This window comes from Nicotiana tabacum, chromosome 13, assembly GCF_000715075.1.
Source record: "Nicotiana tabacum cultivar K326 chromosome 13, ASM71507v2, whole genome shotgun sequence".
Classification (NCBI taxonomy): Eukaryota; Viridiplantae; Streptophyta; class Magnoliopsida; order Solanales; family Solanaceae; genus Nicotiana; species Nicotiana tabacum.
The window spans coordinates 115,647,677-115,662,437 of NC_134092.1; the positions used below are offsets into that span (position 1 = coordinate 115,647,677).

A 14,761-nucleotide genomic window follows, 5' to 3' on the forward strand; every position below is an offset into this window, starting at 1 on the left:
ATAAGATTAGACTTGTCGGTCGTTAACTCTTGTTTTTTTAGTAGTGTAATAGAGAGTATATATAAAACATATTCAATAGTCGATGGCTAAATTTGAACATTTTCTCATATAGATAATTCGAGTTAAAATCATTACTAGAAATCTGGTAAAAACCGACCAAAAATACCGACTAACGTTGGTCGGTAATGGCCAAAAACCGACCAAAACGCGACCATTTACGTGTGGACGGTATTTTTGTGGTCAGAAAGGAATACCGACCAAAGTTGGTCGGAAATTATCGACCAACTTTGGTCGGTCAATTAAATTCAAAAAAAAAATATTGCAAAAAAAACCGACCAAAGTTGGTCGGTTTTTTCCGACCAAAGTTGGTCGGTATTTTAATTATGTAAAAAAAAGATTCACCATCTGGGAATCGAACCGGGGTCTGTACTGTGGCAGGATACTATTCTACCACTAGATCATTGGTACATTTTGTTTTAAGACTGTCTTTTATTTGATTTATACTCTTTAATTGTATTTTCGCACGAAAATAACCGACCAAAGTTGGTCGGTTTTATTAAAAAGTAAAATTACCGACCAAAGTTGGTCGGTTTTTTTAAATGACCCGCCGAATTAACCGACCAATTTTGGTCGGTTTTTTAAATATTAATTTTTATTTATATTAATTGAAAAACCGACCAAAGTTGGTCGGTTTCTTGAAACATAAAATTCGCGGGACTCAAAAATAGTTTCCCGTATTTTTGCGCCAAAGAAAACCGACCAAAGTTGGTCGGTTTCGTAAAAAAAAAAAAAAAAAAAATTGAAAAACCGACCAACTTTGGTCGGTTTTTTTACCGACCAAAGTTGGTCGATCGACCTTGGTCGGTTTTTGCCGAATTTCTAGTAGTGAATTATTAAATACATCTATATCTACAGTTGAGAATTATGATAATAAATCCACCACAGTTTATAAATGCTAACCGAAACCAGTAAAGCAAACTTTTCACTAATTTGGCACTACTCTCTATAAGTCAAAATTATGAGTGTGAAACGTAACGCTCAAATGGATGCTTCACTCAGTACACGTTGCAAAATACTACGTACAAAAAGAGAACAACACACAGCAAACTTCTTTTTAAAGCATTTCACTGCTCCTTTTTCTTTATTCCTAGTAATGATCGAAGGAAGAAAGAGTTGTTGTTACATGCAAATCCATTAGCGAGTTTTATTTAATTTCCTGGTAAAGTTTTCTTTCTGTTTATTTTGAATGTTCGTGAAATTATTTTTAGTTTGTGCTTTGTTTAAGTTTAATGCATGACTTTGCTGCTTCTTGAAATTTTTGCAACAGTTGAGGTGGTGAATTCTGTGTTTATACACATTCGTTTAAAAAAATTGATTAAATCTGGTTGAAATTCTTTTATGTGTTATTTAATAGCTCGTTTAAAAGAGGAGGGTTGCGGTAAGGCAGCCAGCGTAAAACTAGCCAATTTATATCATAGCGTACCCCAACTTAAGTTTGGGATTGTGGTGTAGTAGTAATTAGTTGTTAATAGCTCGTTCAGGAAAAAAGAAAAAAAAAATCAGTTTCTGTTTTGTTTTAGTAAGATGAATGATTTTGGTGTTACTTGAATTCTGCAGCATTTGAAGGTGGTGAACTCTGCATTTTACAGGTACATTGTTTTCTTTTCATATTTTCTAATTAATCTTTGTGATGAAATCTGGAGCTTTTGGAACTTAGCACTTGTTTTTTTTTTTTTTTTAAATTTATTTATTGTTAATGGTATAGAGAGTTGAAAATGAGAGTTTATTCCATGTTATCCTTATTAAATCTATATTAGTCAAGTCGCTGATTAGCGGACCGTGAAATATTGTTTGGAGAGGGAAGGTCGGGGTTTTGAATGCTCAGCTCTAACCCTGTTATTAAACTCAATCGTAATGATGTTTATCACTAGTGCTCTCAGTTCGATAACTTTTTGGTAGGAAGACGCGAGTCTGAATTAGTCGGCCCAGTGGGCTTCAGATACCCTAAGGCAGAAAAGGAAAAAAAAGTTGTGGAGTTTTGTCCTTTTATTCCTTTCTTTTGTCTTTTGGTTTTTATTTTTACCTTGTTTTAACAATCTAGTGATAGTTAGTGAACTACTGCACTCACCTAGCATTTATGGGATTAAAATCCATGTTTGAAGATTAACGGGGCTACATCTAGTTCGATTCAATGTAAGTTTGATTTTTTGTTTGCTAAAACGTTGGGAGTTAATTATGATTATGATGAATCCTTGTTTGGCAAAATACATGCCTATATTTAATATAGGCATGTATAGTTGTCTGAACAAACTTAATCTAGAATTAATTCTAGATTTTTGGTCATTATAGATCGACATTCATCTTTAAAAATAGACTTTGAACTTTTGGCAAAGTAGGATTACCGAACTGGATTAAGTTTGTTCGCTCTAAATCCAAGTGTAGATTTCCCAAATTTGGCATATAAGCTAAGTGTAAGGTGTTTATATCAATGTTGACTTCTTATTTCATGGCGTTGATGCCTAAACTTCGTTTGATAGTGGTAAGTAATCTTAAAAAATTAAATGGAATTAATGAAATTTTGCTAACTCGCTAACTTTGTGATGATACCATCTAAATTCCATAGTTTGATATTCATACATTTTAGACCGCCAACTTCTTTATTAATGTTATTTCAGATGAGTAGATCATTAGTTCATTGAAAAAGGTTTTGGTGTTAATGCTAGTACATTGCTTAATTCATTAGACTTACATGAAAAATAATTCTTATGACAATTCGCATTTCATTTGAAGAAGATCGAGGGGAGAGTTTAACTAAGATACATTCTCTCAAAAAGGAGAGTGGAAAAATCTGCTAGGTCTAGATTTGTGAATAAGTCACTGAAGCGTTAAAAACTTTTAGGTGGAAGAGTAGAATAAATTGTTTCATGTTTACGAAGCAAGAGTTTAGCTAAATACTAAAATCAATGAGTATACATGTTAAATTCGGGTTTGGGCTAAGCCAGCTTAAAAATACTTATAACATGACATGATATTCTCCGTCTTGGGCCAAGCTTGCAGGGGTTTTCTCAAAAGGCCTCACGCCACCTTATAAGTAGCCTCTTTTTCTTATTAACGTCTAGGGTGGGACTTTGTTCCGCACACCTAGAGTAAGCTTTATTTGCTTTAGGACACAATCTTATGCATAAAATGTACATCATTTCATCAACTAGAAGTTCTCATAGCAATCCAACAAGTTACACTTTACTCACCTGAACTTTAAAATAGAGGTGAGAAGTTGCTTGTCGATTAATATTCATCTAATCATACCATTTATGGTTAAATTATTATTCTGAAATGATTGACTAAATGATGTTTGTCTGATTCATGAAGTTTGTGGTAATTGGAGGGAATCAAAATGAGCTCTGATAACAGCAAACTTGCTCCTTCCACCCCGTTGTTCGACGAGCAGAAACTGGTAGCTCGGCAGCAGCATGAGCCAAAGTCACGGCGCAGATCGCAGAAATTCCAACAGATTCAGGACAGCTCAATGAGTGCAAAACCATTTCATGAGGAGAATCCAAAATTATTGGAGGACTTGGATAAGGTGACGAGCAAGTCTCGTCCAAGTACGAGTGTGCTTCAGTCACCAGAGCAACAAAAAACTACGGTCATAATAAAACGTGAATGTTCAGTTCCACCGATGATTCCAGAACATTCTTTGAGGAAGGACAAACAGCCGCTCATCCAAGACTCGTTTCCCCCTACTTTTCCTCAAATGAACTTAGCATCTCAGCCTCCAAAAGCATTGATGTGGCTTTTACAGCAGCAAATGCAACTAGAGAGGACAGCTCATGAGAAACGTTCAGAAATTGCGGCTGATGGAAGATCAGTATATAAGCCAGGAATGTGTGCTCAACGTTTGAAACAATACATGTACCTTCAGAATCAAAGACCAAGAGTAAGATATTCCAAGTAAAAGAAACATGAGTTCTTTTTATATAGACTGTTGTTTTGCTAATTCATTATATGATCTTATGGTACCTGAAAATGCAGGACAATGATATCGAGTTTTGGAGGAATTTAGTTGCAGAATTTTTTGCTCCCAATGCCAAGATAAGAACGTGCTTTTCATTGAATAAAAATAGGCAACGGATAAGTTGTCTTTTCCCTCAGGTTTGTAGCCTAATCTTCTAGTCAATTTTTTGGGGCCTGGATTCCGCCTACGCCTAGTGGCAAACACTGTGATTCAATCATTATCAAGTTTTCTTCCATAGGAGTATTTTGTCCTTGTGAGAAATTGTTGTCCCTTTTTTTAACCATCTGGTATTTGGAATATTCAAAAATGACTAAAGAGTTTTTACATTGACATATGTGATCTCAAGATTTGACATCATTTTCTATATGGTTTATAAAGTATTTAAGTATCCTATCTAGCATGAATATCGTCTTTGGAATGCTGGTTTTCCTTTCAGATTCTAATTAGATTAACTGCAGGAGGCATGGTACTGTGAGATCTGCAAAGTGAGGCCTACTGCTGGTTTTGGTATGTACTCTTTATTAAATTGGTGATGGTTGGATAATTTTGAGTCCTATAAGTTATTAGCTAACATAGGCTCCTTTTGGTTTCTTACTATGGTAGATCTGTATTTACTTTTATAATAAATATTTAAGGAGGCAGCAGAAGGGGAGCCTTGGAGCAACGGTAAAGTTGTCTCCGTGTGACCAATAGGCCACGGGTTCGAGCCGTGTAAGCAACTACTAACTCTTGCATTAGAGTAGGCTATCTACATCACATCCCTTGCGATACGGCCCTTCCACGGATCCTTCGTGAACGCGGGCTGCCTTGTGCACCGGGCTGCCTTATTTAAGGTGGCAGCACTAGTTATGGAAGTTTTGACTTGGGAGTTTATATCATAGTATTAACTATTAAGTAGTGAGAATTGTCATAAAGTAGATGGAAAATGCTATATATACAAGGCAGGGGCGGATATAGCCTTTCGGTTGTGGATTCATCCGAATCCAGTAGGTTTGGTCCAAACCCTGTATTTGTCTTAAGAAATCTAGCGAACTATATATAAAAATTATTCATTTAGAACTTATTAGCTTAAAAGGACTAGAATTCCGAACCCACAAGCTTCAAATCCTAGCTACGCTAGGTCAAGATGATTACGTTGAAAATTTGCTGCTCACTGTCTGAAATACTGATTTGTTTTTGTGAATTTTAGAGCTCAGTGCAGAAGTTCAACCTAGGGTATGCAAAATTAAGTATGATACAGGTATACTGGACGAGCTTCTTTATGTTGATATTCCTGAAGAGTATTATACGCCGTCTGGTCACATTGTTTTGAACTACACAAAAGTAATAGAAGAAAGTGTATATGAGGCAGCACGAGTGGTCCGTGAAGGCCGGCTCAAGATTGTGTTTTCTTCAGATCTAAAGGTTAAATGTTGATAAGATATAGTCCTAAGTTTATCTTTTGTAAAGTACTTGAACTTGTTCCAAAATGATTGATGAAAGAACATCCTTTCTTCTGTTTTACTGTGATAGGTTTGTATCTGGGAATTCTGCTGTTCATCTCACGAGGTGCTTATTAATCGAAGATCAGTTACTCCCCAGGTACATAACACTACACCAGCTTTTCCTTCGTAGGAGCTAGTGATCTTGACTACTTTCTAAGCTTAAACTTCTTGCAACTCATCGCCTCTAATTGCTGGCGCAAGCAACATATACAAAACACACATTGATTATGTATATAGTAACTATATTATATGTATATTTATGTATATTTATACTCAATATACAAAACATATACATTTACTGGCTATTATTTTGGAGGGCTGCCCAGTAAGATAATTATCCCTTCTTTTTTAAATATCTTATTGGAATAATTTGATTTTAATTAGTCTTAGGTACTTGAGTGCTTAACGAGTCTTACATAGCATTACACCAGCATTTCCTTCGTATGAGCTCGTGATCTTGACTACTTTCTAACCTTAAACTTCATGCAACTCATCACCTCGAACTTGATGGTTACGACTGATGGTTATAAGGAAGATTCTTTAAAGGACTTTTATTACATGAACAGCCAACATATACACTGATTTTGTATATAGTACGTATACTATATATATACAAAACATATATATTTACCGGCTTTTATTTTGGAGGCGGCCCAGTGAGGTAATTGTCCCTTCTTTTTTTAAAATCTCTTATCGGAATAAGATTTTTAACTAGTTCTAAATACTTGAATGCTTGAACGTTTGATATATATGGTATTAGATCATTATTCTTGTTGTTGTCCTTATTAAGGTTGCTTTTTTGTGAGTTTGAAAAGAACAGACTTCATTGAAAATTGTAAAACATAATTTATCCAGGTTCATCAACTCAGGGAAGCAATCCAGAAATACCAAGCTTTTGTTAAGAGTTGCTCAGGGATTGCTTCAGAAGAATTTAAAAGAAACTCCAACAAGTAAGTTGTCTATCCAACTGTTTCATGTTCACATTTAGGTGATAAACCCCACGTATCTTTTCTTTTATACTTGTCTTTGATGACATTATTCGGACACCGGTCCTGTATAATATTTCATATTGGTGGTGCTCGTTATATGCATTTAGGTTATTCTTCACACTTTAGTGAAACCATGTTGTTCTAGTTTTGACCCTTTGTGAACTGTATCTGTCGGACGGCTGCAGGTTTACTTTATCAATAAGACAATTAGCAAGAGTTTTGGACAAGTCTTTGATCAATGACCTTGGTTATACCAAGCGCTATGTCCGTTGCCTCCAGGTATTAGGCATTTATGCAGTCTAATCATCCTGTCATTGGATTATATGCATATCAGAATGCTATGTGGAATTGAAATTTTGGATTAAAAAAAAGGCGACGAGGATTTTATATTAAAATTCTCAATAGAAAAGACTTGTTTATTGTGACTCAATAATAAAAGCATGCACGATAGTTTCATCTCTGCTGTCATTTCAATTACTTGAGATTGCAGATGCAAAATGTAACAGTTCGTTAACAAGATGTTTAAGGGAATTCTATTGTTTTAAAGTACTGACATTCAATTGAAAAAATCTTTGCTGTAAGCTGATAGTTGTTTTAACATGTAAACTAACATTATGACACGGCAGCCCGGTGCACAAAGCATCCCGCGGTCATGCGTCCGGGAAGGGCCGGACTCTAAGGGGGTGTGGTATAGACAGCCTACAAACCCGTGACCTATAGGTCACACGGAGACAACTTGACCGTTGCTTCAAGGCTCCCTTTCGATGAACTTTAAGAAAGGGAAAACGAAAAAGATCTCAAGACTCTATTGACACGTTAAAAGAATTTCGAGAAGAAACCACAAGTGAGAAATAGGAAAGGTCTCATTAAATTAGAGAAGGGGCTTTTTTAACCTTTTGCCTGGCTACCGTTTGTGTTTGTCTTTGACATGCTTGGGGGACTCACTCTTTTGTGAATGTTTGTTATCAATAGGTTAGACATCCTAATCTGTGAACTTCTTGACCGTGCCGAATTACATATTTACTCTTTTTTGATGAGTTGTAGACAGCAGAAATAGTCAACAACATGAAAGATCTAATGGACTACAGCAAGAAATATGGGATCGGACCTGCAGGTAATGAAATAACTTAACCTTATTGTGCCAAGGCATTCTTTGCATATCATGTTTTAAATTTTAGAAGGAGAAGTAAAATGAATATAAACTCATTTGTTGAGAGATAATTGCAACTAACTCTTTTATAATTTTTCAGAAGCTATGGCCAGGTTATTTCGTCAATCTCTTGCATCATGTGTGACACATAATAATTCAGGTGTAAAAGAAGAACCTCAACAACATCCAGTGCAAGAGCAATCATACTTATATGACGACGCAAAAGATGAGGACTCTTCTGTAATAAGTTATACTCCTTTGTCATCTAATGAAGAAACAGAAAGTTCGAGTTTATCCCATCGTGCTACATCGCCAACTGCCTCTACTGCTTCATCCAAAAGGCCGGTTCACTTAGTCGACATTGTCGAACCTAAAAGAAAGAAACAAATGACAAATTCAGGGGAGACATCTCTTCTGCTTGGTTCGACCGAGCCTGTGATGTATCAGCCAATCACCACAACTCCTCCTTTTTCTTCCATTAGGTCATTTCTAGTTCAACCATCTTCTACTGATAGAGTCATCATCTCAAATGCTGCGTCAGCTGATAGAGTGAAGGTTAAAGAAGATGTTGTCACTTCTCAAAACATAGCTGCTGCTGCTGCTGAAGATGCGATTGATGATAACGACGTTCTGAAACAGAAGGAGAAGAAGGCTGATGATAAAGGTAAGTACTGCTATGGTTTTGAAACTGATGGAATGGTTGAGAAAAGCTATTACATGGATCAGTTAGAATCAGACAACTTGAATGGTGTAAGTCTTTTCTCTGGAATTCACATTGGATCTCATTTGAACGGCACGTTAATGGTGAATGATACTCATAGCAACAACCAGCAATCCAATGAAAAATTGCTTTATTGGAACGGAGAAATGGACCCTATCGATGATATTCAGTTCGACTGAAATATTATTTCAAGATAACATGATTTCATGGTGTTTTTCTGATCAGTAGCAGTTGCATGTTTAGATACTTTAATCAAGCAAGTTTCCTTTTTTCCTATAAATTTTACTGGTTTTGTATTAAAAGGAGATCTTTTTTCTTCCCTTGTTTCTATACTATAACTGCTTGTGCTTGAAACAGACAGTGCAAATAGGAACTTTTACCAAGCACTAGTTTCATCTGTTCTTTTAATATATATATATATATGTGTGTGTGTGTGTGTGTGTGAGAGAGAGAGAGAGAGAGATGTCATGGTTATCTTTGTACCAAGCACTAAGAAGTTGGTTTTTATATAGTTCTATTTACAATATATAATGATCTGGCAACTGTTAGTTTTTTTTATAAGATGAAGTAACAAGGAGTTTGAAAGTATAATTGAAAATTTTCATTAATCCTAGATTTAAATAGCAAAGAGGTTAGAAAGTATGATTGAGAAATTTCAATTGGAATTTGGAAATTTTATTAACCATACAAGGTTCTTCCTAAAACATCTGAACAACCCAAAATACCTAACATAACGTAAAATTCAAATGAAGTGGTAAATTCTTCTTAAAACTAAAATATCTATAGTGTACACGATGCTGAATGAGTCAATCCTATTTTTTTATTAAAAAAAATTCCAACTTAGATTGGAATTTATTGTGAAGATTTTATTAGGGTTGAGTGACCTATAGAATGGTAAAAGATCTCAAATAATGTATTAGGATTTTGAGTTATCGAGAAAAGGTTCCCGTCTTCAATAATATGAGACTTGTTGATCATGATATATGGTGAGGCTTAGTTTCTTTTTTACACTTTTAAGCATTTTTCAAATATATAACCGGCCCTTTAAAGTTGTAGTGAATTTTTATTTTAACACTTTTATTACGGGTTGTTCCAATTATACACCCCAAGATATATCAGAATGTGCCTAGTAAACACCTACTGTCTAACCAATAAAACAAATAAAAAATATGAACTTCACGCGCAGTGACATGGCAAAATCATCCAAAGAATGTAATTTTAATGTAAACACTTGTCTAAGTAACATGATTGCGCAAAAATCTTTCCATTAGTCAAAAGAAAGAACCTAAAACTAGGGTGTTCGTCGTTGGGTACGGTACGGTACGGTATTTAGATATTTCGGTTCGGTATTTTCGGTATTCGGTTTCGTAAAATGCTATACCAATACCGTACCTAATTAAATTCGGTATGATTCGGTTTTTCTGCTTTCGGTTTCGGTTTATTTGGTTCGATAACTTCGATTTATTCGGTTCGAATACTAACTGGTGCATAGAGTCATAGACGGTAATATTCTTAATTAAAGTACTCAAAAGTACAAAACTAAAAACGTTTGTTGACAAAAGTTTTGTCCAAAACCAGCATATACCAACCTATACAGAGAAAACTTAGAGAAATATCTTGTTACTTGCTTAGAATTAATTGATGAATTTAGAGAATAAAGAAAAGTAAAATTTTAGATTTCATATACTTATGTTATAATTAATAAAATATATATTGTGTAATATAATATATATTTCGGTACGGTATCGATATTTTGTATTTCATTTTAAAATACTTATTACCATATCTAATACCAATTTTTTAAAAAATTTAAACCAAATACCATACCGAATACCAAAATATCGAATACCGAATACTAAAATTTTCAATTTCAGTACGATAATTCGGTATTTACCAAATTATGCACGCCCTTAAAACTCTTGAATTCTCATTATCTTAAATATTTTAAGTTAAAGAGTTTTAAACAATGAAGTGGTTTAAATGAAACGCTTTTCACGAAACATTCGAGGTATAAAACTGTCTCATTCAAATCACTTGTCTAAAACTTTTTTGTGGTTCACTGCTGCAAAACCTATTTGTTCTTCGACATAATAAACATTCATGATTTTACTTATGCTAGATACACATCAACTGGATGTGGAATTTTGAGCACTGCTGTAGTCTGTAGAAGTCATACTTCAGCTTTGCCAAAGGTACAGTTCGTTTGTTGTGTGATTATAACTAACCTCAGTTGTGCTTTCTTCCCACCAGCAAGAATGCGTTGAATCTGAAACCCTCTGTTGAAGGACTGGTTGAAAAGTAGCCTTGTCCAGAGATGAATCCAGGAATTCGAGAAGATGGGTGCACTATTACTTCAAAGACAAATATGCTTCAAAGATAAACATTCAGTTTCATGATATAAAATTTTACAAAAACTATAACTTGGCTAGCAAAATTTATCCAATTCCATTATCTCAAAAATACATCATCAATTTACATTTGTACTCGACGAGCTTTCATATTTTGAAAGCGATCCATAATAGCATCATTACTTACAATTGCAAATACATTATGCTCTATATTGCAAACTAAATGCTATTACGTAGATCATTCTTTATGAGCTTCATTAGGATTTGTTTCAAGAGATACCAACCTAAGAGCACTATTAACATTTGAAGGAGGGGAAGAAATTGCTTCTCTTTGAACTTCTGCAACTATATGTGAATTAGCAGATGGTTGAACTAGAACTTGGTTGGCCATTGTTTAACTTGATCAAGTATCTATCCATTTTGATATTCGGAAAAATTATTCCTACAAAATTAAATACTCGCATTTATTCAATCTTATACCATATCCATTTTATAAATTTAAATCAATCTTAATAACAAAGAATTCACGAAAAGGGGAATCACACCCCTTTAGAATTCATTATTCAATAAGGGAATCACACATTCAACCCCTTTCGCATTCAAATATAAGAGAATCACGAATCACGAATACTTGAAAATTCATAATATAGTAGGGGAAGCACACCCCTTCCAACTTACAATAAAATAAAATGAAAGCGTACCTATTCGTTCGCAAAATATGTAATTGTTTATCTTGATCAACTGAATGTCTCTTTATGTTACACCCTATATTTTCTTACGTAAAAGTGTGTCGTGAGCAAACTAATGTAGGACCAAAAATGAGATTATCTTTGAAAATATATAAAGTAAGATAATCATGTTACCTCAGAGGTTACAAATATTGAAGATCATGAACAACAAGTACAAAGAGGGTTGGAAGGTTCAGAAGCTAAAGGAATTGAAGAAAATAATATTTCGTCGAAAGTCGACAAGTTGGGAATGTTATAACATATACTTTTGGGATGAGACTGGGGTTCTTAACATGATAAGGAGGTTATGTTATGAGTTATGTTAGTCGTATGATAGTCGTGTGTTATGTTTTGAAGTCAAGCGAGTTGTGGAACAAAAGTCGATGAAAGTCATCACAAGTTACGTTCATAAGTTTTACTGAAACTTTGGGTCAAATGTAACTGCAATTTTCTATCAATATACTTAGATTTATGGGGTGTTCCACCAATCGAATTGAATATCTATGTGTCTATTTTGTAACGCATTAAACAGTTTGTCAATACGATATCGAAGTAGAGAGATATGGGCATTTTTGCGAGACTGCGTAGACTGCTAGGTGACAAGTAGGTGTGTCGCCTACTTGCTTAAATGAGAGTCCAAAAATTGTCCAGTTCGGGTCGTCCAAAGAGGCCTTTTAAAGGCCTATTTCCTTCATATATTAGACTGCTAATAGGGTATAATAACCAGACATAAACTCTGCAAAAATTCTCCCAATAATTGCCCACAAATCCTAATTGATTTTCTCTCCCTTTCAAGTTCTAATTGGAGGTAAAACCTAGAGTTTGAAGAACCAAGATAGGAGTTGAGTTATCCAATAATAAGGTAAGTTTACTTCTCTCTTTCATCCATTTTGTTCTGTTGTAAATGCATGGTAAGCCGTTCTATATTTGTATGAACTCACGGGACGGTGATCGAAAGCCGTGAGTTCGAGTTATTCACTTGTAGCAGAATATTTTGTGCTGTTTTGTGTTGCTGTTGGGCTGCGTATTTTACTACTATTTTGTAGAGTGTTGGAGGAGAAAGTGTGTGGAGAAATACCATATAAATGCAGGATGGTGGGCTGGTCGTTGTTCGTAATATTTTCGGGTTGTTTGAAACTACTATGGTAGTCGTTTTGTGTATGAAGAGATTGGGATGTGTTAGGCTATTTTATAGTATTTTGTGGTGTATATAAAGTTGAAAAATAATGTATATATGTTGTTATTGTTGCGTTCTTGTGTTGTTGGTGTTATCTTGAATTTGGAGGAAGTAAAGATTATAGGGGAGATGCTACCCGTTTTAATACAAAATAAGCTTGTCGTTCATTGTGCGATAGTTGTACCTTTCGTAACTTAATGATAGTATTATTATCGTTATTGTAGATTAAGGTTGCGAAGAGGTGAGTTCAACTTGGTGATTGGAAAGATTGTGATAAGATATGTTAAGGCTAAGCCCTTCCTTCATTTTGGCATGATCTTGTAACTAAATATGTTTGATAACGAGGCATAAAGAGAAGTTCACACTCTCGAATTTATATACATTATCCTATTCTCATAAGTTACAGTATTCTTCCTTATCAGGACTTTATATTCAATTGAGTATTGTCTTCTTCCAGTCAAGAGAGCAGATGGTCTATATATATACAGTATTACAGTATTTTCACCACCATCGTGTTATAATCGGTGCGCAGGCCCCTATTTTCACTACCAACTCCGCCTCGTGTCTCTTCAATCAGAATAATATCATCTGTAAATAACATACACCATGGCACCTCCTCTTGAATGTGGCGCGTCAGCATGTCCAACGCCAAGGCAAATAAGAATAGGCTAAGAGCCGACCCCTGGTGCAACCTTATCACAATTGGAAAGTGGTCCAAATCCCCCTCCCCCACGGTCTTCACTCGTATTTTAGCTCCATCATACATGTCCTTAATCACCCTAGTGTAAGCCACCAGAACATCCCTAGCCTCCAAACACCTCCATAGAACTCGGAACTTTGTCATATACTTTCTCTAGATCAATGAACACCATATCTAAGTCCTTCTTCCTCTCCCTATACTGCTCTACCAATCTCCTTACAGGGTGAATTGCTTCCGTAGTCGAACGTCCCGGCATAAATCCGAACTGATTTTCAGAAATAGACACGCTCTTCCTCACCCTCGCTTCCACCACTCTCTCCCAAACTTTCATAGTATGGCTCAGCAGCTTGATACCCCTATAATTATTAAAATTATGGATATTTTTCTTATTCTTATATATCGGAATCATCATATTCCACATCCATTCCAGGCATTTTCTTTGTCCTAACGATGATGTTAAATAACCCAGTGATCTATTCCAAGCCAGCTCTATCCACGCTTTTTCAAAATTCTATCGGAATCTTATCTGGCCCAGTTGCTCTTCCCCTGCACATCTTATGCATAGCCCCCTCGACCTCCCCCATTTTAGTCCGCCTACAAAAACCAAAGTCACGATGACTCTCGGAGTGCTCCAAATCATCCAACACAATACCCATATCCCTTTATCTATTTAGGAGCTTATGGAAGTATGTCTGCCATCTACGTCTAATATATGCCTCATCCATTAATAATTTGTCATCCTCATCTTTGATGCACTTCACCTGATCCAGATCACGGGCCTTCATTTCTCTCATCTTGACTAGCTTGTACAGCTTCTTGTCTCCACCCTTGTCACTAAGTTCTTCGTACAAACGTCCAAATGTTGTCGTTTTAGCCGCCGTGACCGCTAACTTCGTCTCTTTCTTGGCCCTCTTGTACCACTCCCTATTCGTACTCTTCTCCTCTTCGTCCTTACTCTCCACCGGCTTCAAGTATGCCGTTTTCTTGGCTTCTACCTTTCCTTGGACCTCTCCATTCCACCACCAATCTCCCTTGTAACCTCCAAAATAACCTTTCGAGACCCCTAGCACCACTCTAGCAGCTTCCCTAATACAGTTCGCTGCCAAAGTCCACATACCATTTACGTCCCCACTACTCCTCCATACCCCATAGTCTCCAGCTTCTCCCCTATCTCTCAAGCTTTGTCTTTAGTCAAGGCTCCCCACTTAATCTTGGGTAGACCGAACACAACCCTCTTCTTCCTCTTCCTCCTGATCTCCAAATCCATCACCAAGAGCTTATGTTGGGTCGAGAGATTCCCGCTTGGAATAACCTTGCAATCCGTGCAAAGACCTCTATCGCACTTCCGAAGGAGTAGGTAGTCAATTTGGGTCTTGGCCACTGTGCTCTGAAATGTCACCAAGTACTCCTCCTTCCAAAAAGCCGAGTTAGCTATCACCAAATCAAAAG

The 14,761-nt window shown here is 35.9% G+C and overlaps 2 protein-coding genes across 2 annotated transcripts; one reads left to right on the top strand and one right to left on the bottom strand.

Moving 5' to 3' along the window:
* The first annotated feature begins 1,055 nt into the window (after positions 1-1,055).
* On the top strand, positions 1,056-8,733 carry LOC107761781 (uncharacterized). Its single transcript, XM_016580058.2, has 11 exons — positions 1,056-1,219; positions 1,618-1,649; positions 3,370-3,937; positions 4,033-4,152; positions 4,474-4,522; positions 5,205-5,419; positions 5,528-5,596; positions 6,355-6,449; positions 6,674-6,767; positions 7,533-7,602; positions 7,739-8,733. The coding sequence occupies exons 3-11, from the start codon at positions 3,395-3,397 to the stop codon at positions 8,536-8,538; spliced, it is 2,055 nt and encodes a 684-aa protein (XP_016435544.1). The 5' UTR covers positions 1,056-1,219; positions 1,618-1,649; positions 3,370-3,394; the 3' UTR covers positions 8,539-8,733.
* Positions 8,734-13,974: 5,241 nt separating this feature from the next.
* On the bottom strand, positions 13,975-14,427 carry LOC142168310 (uncharacterized). Its single transcript, XM_075228975.1, has one exon. It carries the CDS (start codon positions 14,425-14,427, stop codon positions 13,975-13,977), a length of 453 nt encoding a protein of 150 aa, XP_075085076.1.
* Between the last annotated feature and the right edge of the window lie 334 nt (positions 14,428-14,761).

What these genes read in the sequence shown, in the direction of transcription:
- LOC107761781 (XM_016580058.2), top strand. Translation starts at nt 3,395, where the DNA reads ATGAGCTCTGATAACAGCAAACTTGCTCCTTCCACCCCGTTGTTCGAC. An exon ending in GAAGATCAGTTACTCCCCAG is followed by an intron (nt 5,597 to 6,354) that starts GTACATAACACT and finishes TAATTTATCCAG; the next exon opens with GTTCATCAACTCAGGGAAGC. An exon ending in TTTAAAAGAAACTCCAACAA is followed by an intron (nt 6,450 to 6,673) that starts GTAAGTTGTCTA and finishes GGACGGCTGCAG; the next exon opens with GTTTACTTTATCAATAAGAC.
- LOC142168310 (XM_075228975.1), bottom strand. Translation starts at nt 14,427, where the DNA reads ATGTGGACTTTGGCAGCGAACTGTATTAGGGAAGCTGCTAGAGTGGTG.